The sequence below is a fragment of the Nannospalax galili genome, unplaced genomic scaffold (genome assembly GCF_000622305.1).
Source record: "Nannospalax galili isolate Female #2095 unplaced genomic scaffold, S.galili_v1.0 scaffold241, whole genome shotgun sequence".
Taxonomy (NCBI): Eukaryota; Metazoa; Chordata; class Mammalia; order Rodentia; family Spalacidae; genus Nannospalax; species Nannospalax galili.
The window spans coordinates 614,345-618,031 of NW_008345602.1; the positions used below are offsets into that span (position 1 = coordinate 614,345).

At 45.2% G+C, this 3,687-nt stretch overlaps 1 protein-coding gene across 1 annotated transcript in view; it reads right to left on the reverse strand.

The window, feature by feature from the left end:
* Positions 1-3,687, reverse strand: part of Slc1a1 (solute carrier family 1 member 1) — a 114,607-nt gene that overhangs the window by 7,887 nt on the left and 103,033 nt on the right. The window contains exons 9-10 of the mRNA XM_008841680.2: positions 2,813-2,935; positions 2,246-2,440 (exon numbers count right to left, since the gene is read on the reverse strand). Of these exons, the coding sequence (XP_008839902.1) occupies positions 2,246-2,440; positions 2,813-2,935 (318 nt within the window). The remainder of the gene's footprint in view (positions 1-2,245; positions 2,441-2,812; positions 2,936-3,687) is intronic.

Consider the following 3,687-nt stretch of genomic DNA (forward strand, 5'->3'; position numbering starts at 1 on the left):
ATATATATAACTAGTTCTGGCTCGGTAGCTATCAGTGATTCTGACTGAAGAAGATTCCAGAGTAGGAAAAGAGGTTTAGATGCAAATTGACTATCTAGCATATATGCCCAAGTCAAGTTGGAAAAGGTATGCCAGGGTTGGGGCAGGGGTTGGGGGGGTGCAGGGACCTGCAGACTACAGCAAGCATCAAGATTACATATGAAGGAAGTCAATTGGCAGAGGAAGACTGGAAGCCTCTGGGCATTATGTGTGAGAAGAGCTTTTGCTAATACAACCAGAAATGTCCTATAAAGAGTGCTGCACCTGAGGCCTAGAGTTTGGGTTTTTCTCTCAGCTCACTGGCCCACTCCTATTCTTGGGAATCCTTTCCCCTTCTTAATAAACTGTCTCCATTTCTATTTCTAACCATGTGCACCTGGTACAGGTTCCCTCTGAACTCAGACCCTGGCCTGGCACTGAGCATGCTTTCTTTCTCTTTGCTACTTTTTGGGATATCGGTCAAAAACTGGAGTGTGCCTTCCTTGACACTCTGGGCTCTATGTTTTTCTCTGACGTTTATATCTTTCTCTGACCTTTATGAATAACTTAAAAGGCATGCATTTCTCTTCATCTCCCTCCTCTTGGCAGCAGCTGGGATTGCCTGCCCTGTTGTTTTCTCTCAAATTCTAATAAAATCTTCCTTAAGTCTCCATTTGAGTCCTTTTTTTTTTTTTTTTTTTTTTTTTTTTTTTGAGACAGGATCTTCCTGAATAATGGGATTAAAGGCATGAGCCACCACACCCAGCTTGAGTCCATTTTTAAATTCTTTTATTAATGTGGATAAAAAGCCCAAAGGCAGCTCCAATTTCCCTGGTAACAGGAGGAATCTAGAAAACCTATGACTAAGGAAAAGTTAGGGGATTTATCATTTGACTTGAATTCTTTTCAGTACCTGACAGTGTGTGGATCATTTTTATCCTTAAAAATAAACATCTTGTCACATGGTTCCCACAATACCACTCTCCTCACATAATGACATTCATTAATAACATTTATTGAGTATTCCCTGTGTGGACACTAAGACTTTTGTAAGTATCCTGTTAATCATCATATTTGAATAAATTATAGGGACTATTATCATCATCGCTCAGGTGAGAAAACAGAAGCTTAGAGAAAGCAAGTATCTTGCCCAAGTCTACAACTAATCCTAGTGTGGCTGAGAGATTCCAACAGACACTCAACTCATGACTCACATGTCCAGTGACTACTGTTAAACTACTGACCCTGACTTTGGGCTCTGGGTTGGTAGCCATCAGTGACTGGGCTCCACAGTCCAGACCTACATCCTCACTGCATATATCCACTTGGAATTCTTAAGAGCATTTCAAATTCAATGCGTCAAAAAGCATAAACCCTTACTTCCCCCTTATTCTTGCTTCTCTTATCCTAGTCCCTGCTCTGATAAGCCCAAACCACGCACTGGAAGACATCTCAGCCCTGCCCTGCCCTTCATGCAGAAGCTGAATCCAGTTGATGCTTCTTTGATTCACTAACTGATGGGTGCTTAGTGTAGGTCTTTTGATTCCTGAATGGTCTTCTAGTTTGTTGTTCCCACTCTCATCCAATTGCCAAATTGCTAGCTCTTGCTCTAACCTGCAGACCTGTCCATGAACAGTCTTTCAAATGACCCCCGCCCCCTCTTCATTACACTGTCTCTTCCACACTGGGCTCCTTATTCCACCCAACAAATCTGTACTCTTAACTAGGCCATGAGATATGTCTGTTGTTCAGAGCGCTTAGCTTCCATCTTATCCTGTTTAGTTCTTATTGCTCATCTCAGGTTCACCTGTGCTTTCCCCTCCTCCAGGAATCCTTCCCCCACCTTCCCAGGTAGAGCTGATCATTCTCTCTTTGAGGCCCTCTGTGACCACCATACAATGTTCTGTGAGAGCTCCTATCACAGATCCAGCATTTATTTGGGTACCTATCTGTTAGACCAAGAACTAGGGCCTATTCAACGTTGGTCTGTGATGCCTCCTCTATGTCTGGCACTGTCTGGCACCTACAAGGTGTGCTGAACTGAGCAGAGTGATGCTTTGGCTACCCAGATCCTGAAGCAGGAATCAAGTGTACCATGAGTACCACTTGTGCTTAATCTTGGGAAGGGGCTTTGCAGACCAAGACAGCAATCTATCACTGGACCATTCTTGGTCTCTCTTCACAGACTGTGTCTACGTGAGGCAGTGACAGTGACACTGTGCCTCACCTGATGGTGATAATCTGCCCAATGCTCAGGTCTAGGTCATTCAGCTGTGCAATAAACACAGCTGCCACAGCTTCATAGAGTGCAGTCCCATCCATGTTGATAGTGGCACCAACGGGCAGCACAAATCTAGTGATCCTTTTGTCCACCTGGTTCTTTTCTTCTGCACAGCGGAAAGTAACAGGCAGAGTTGCTGAACTGTGGGATGAAAAGAGAAAACAATTTAGGGTCTAAGAATGCTGAGCCTCAATCTCCACCTGAAAAGTCCCCTTTCTTCCAGAAAGTGAATAAAGGCCCAAAGCATGAGCAGCCCAAGAATCAGAAGGTGCTGTGCCTACCACTACCCCCAGTTACGCCAGATCTCCTTCCTGGGCATCAGACCATGGTAAGAGGGCAGGCTGCACTCAAATAGGGTGGAGAAATATGTTCGAGGAGCTAGGCAAAGAATGTGGAAGCCATCTCTCAAAGGCAGCGACCAAAATCAGAAACTGGAGTCTGGTTCACAGAGCAAAATGAGAGCTAACAAAGCATTGTCTAGAAGCTTCTCCCAGAAGCCCCTCTTCTAGTTACCTGGAAGAGATCATGAGCGCTGTCAACAGAGCCTGCGCCATGCCCAAGGCAAAGCGGAAAGGGTTCTTCCGCACAACTACGAAATAGATCAGCGGCAGGACTATGATGGAGTGGATGGCAAGGCTGCAAAGAAGACAGGAACCGTCTTAGGTAACAGCACGGCCTCATACTGGATTCTTATTTTCAAGTTTTAAAATCATAACATTTTTCAACTGTCACAAAGAAGGCCCAATGAGATGGGAGGTCAAGCAGGAGACCTATGTTCCTACTCCAAAGATGACCATGTAAAGGCTCACCCCGCAGATGAAGCGCCTTGCTAAAGTCAGCAGCAAATTCTATACTGAATCCATCTTCCCGAGCTCACAGCAGAGGGTTACATCAGCTGCTTCACCCAGTAATTAACATTCCCACTACGGATACAATGATACTTCTCTCTGAATCTTTTATCCTCCCCTAAGCCTCAGCTGAATGTCCCCCTCATGGCCCCTCTCTTCAAGGGTGCCCTCTTTATCCCCAACCACAATCCCTCATGAGAGCCTTTATCACACCCCACCCTATTCTGTTCCCTGGACCATACTGCTGGATGGTGCCCACTCTCTAAGAAGGAAATCAGAGTTGCAGTAAAGAGCAGGACTTTAGGTCTGACCTCATCTCTTTACTATTCCTGCCTTCCCAAAGTGTTTCACATGGAAATCTGCAGGTTTACCCCAAACAGGCCTTAAGAAATGAGATTTATTGGCAGATGGCATGTACATGTAAGTGACAGGGTGACAGTTCAGTCACCAAGCTTAATACTAAGCAGTGGTCACTGTAAATAGGAATTTAGGAGGGAGGGAGGGAGGGAGGGAGGGAGAGAGAGAGAGAGAGAGAGAGAG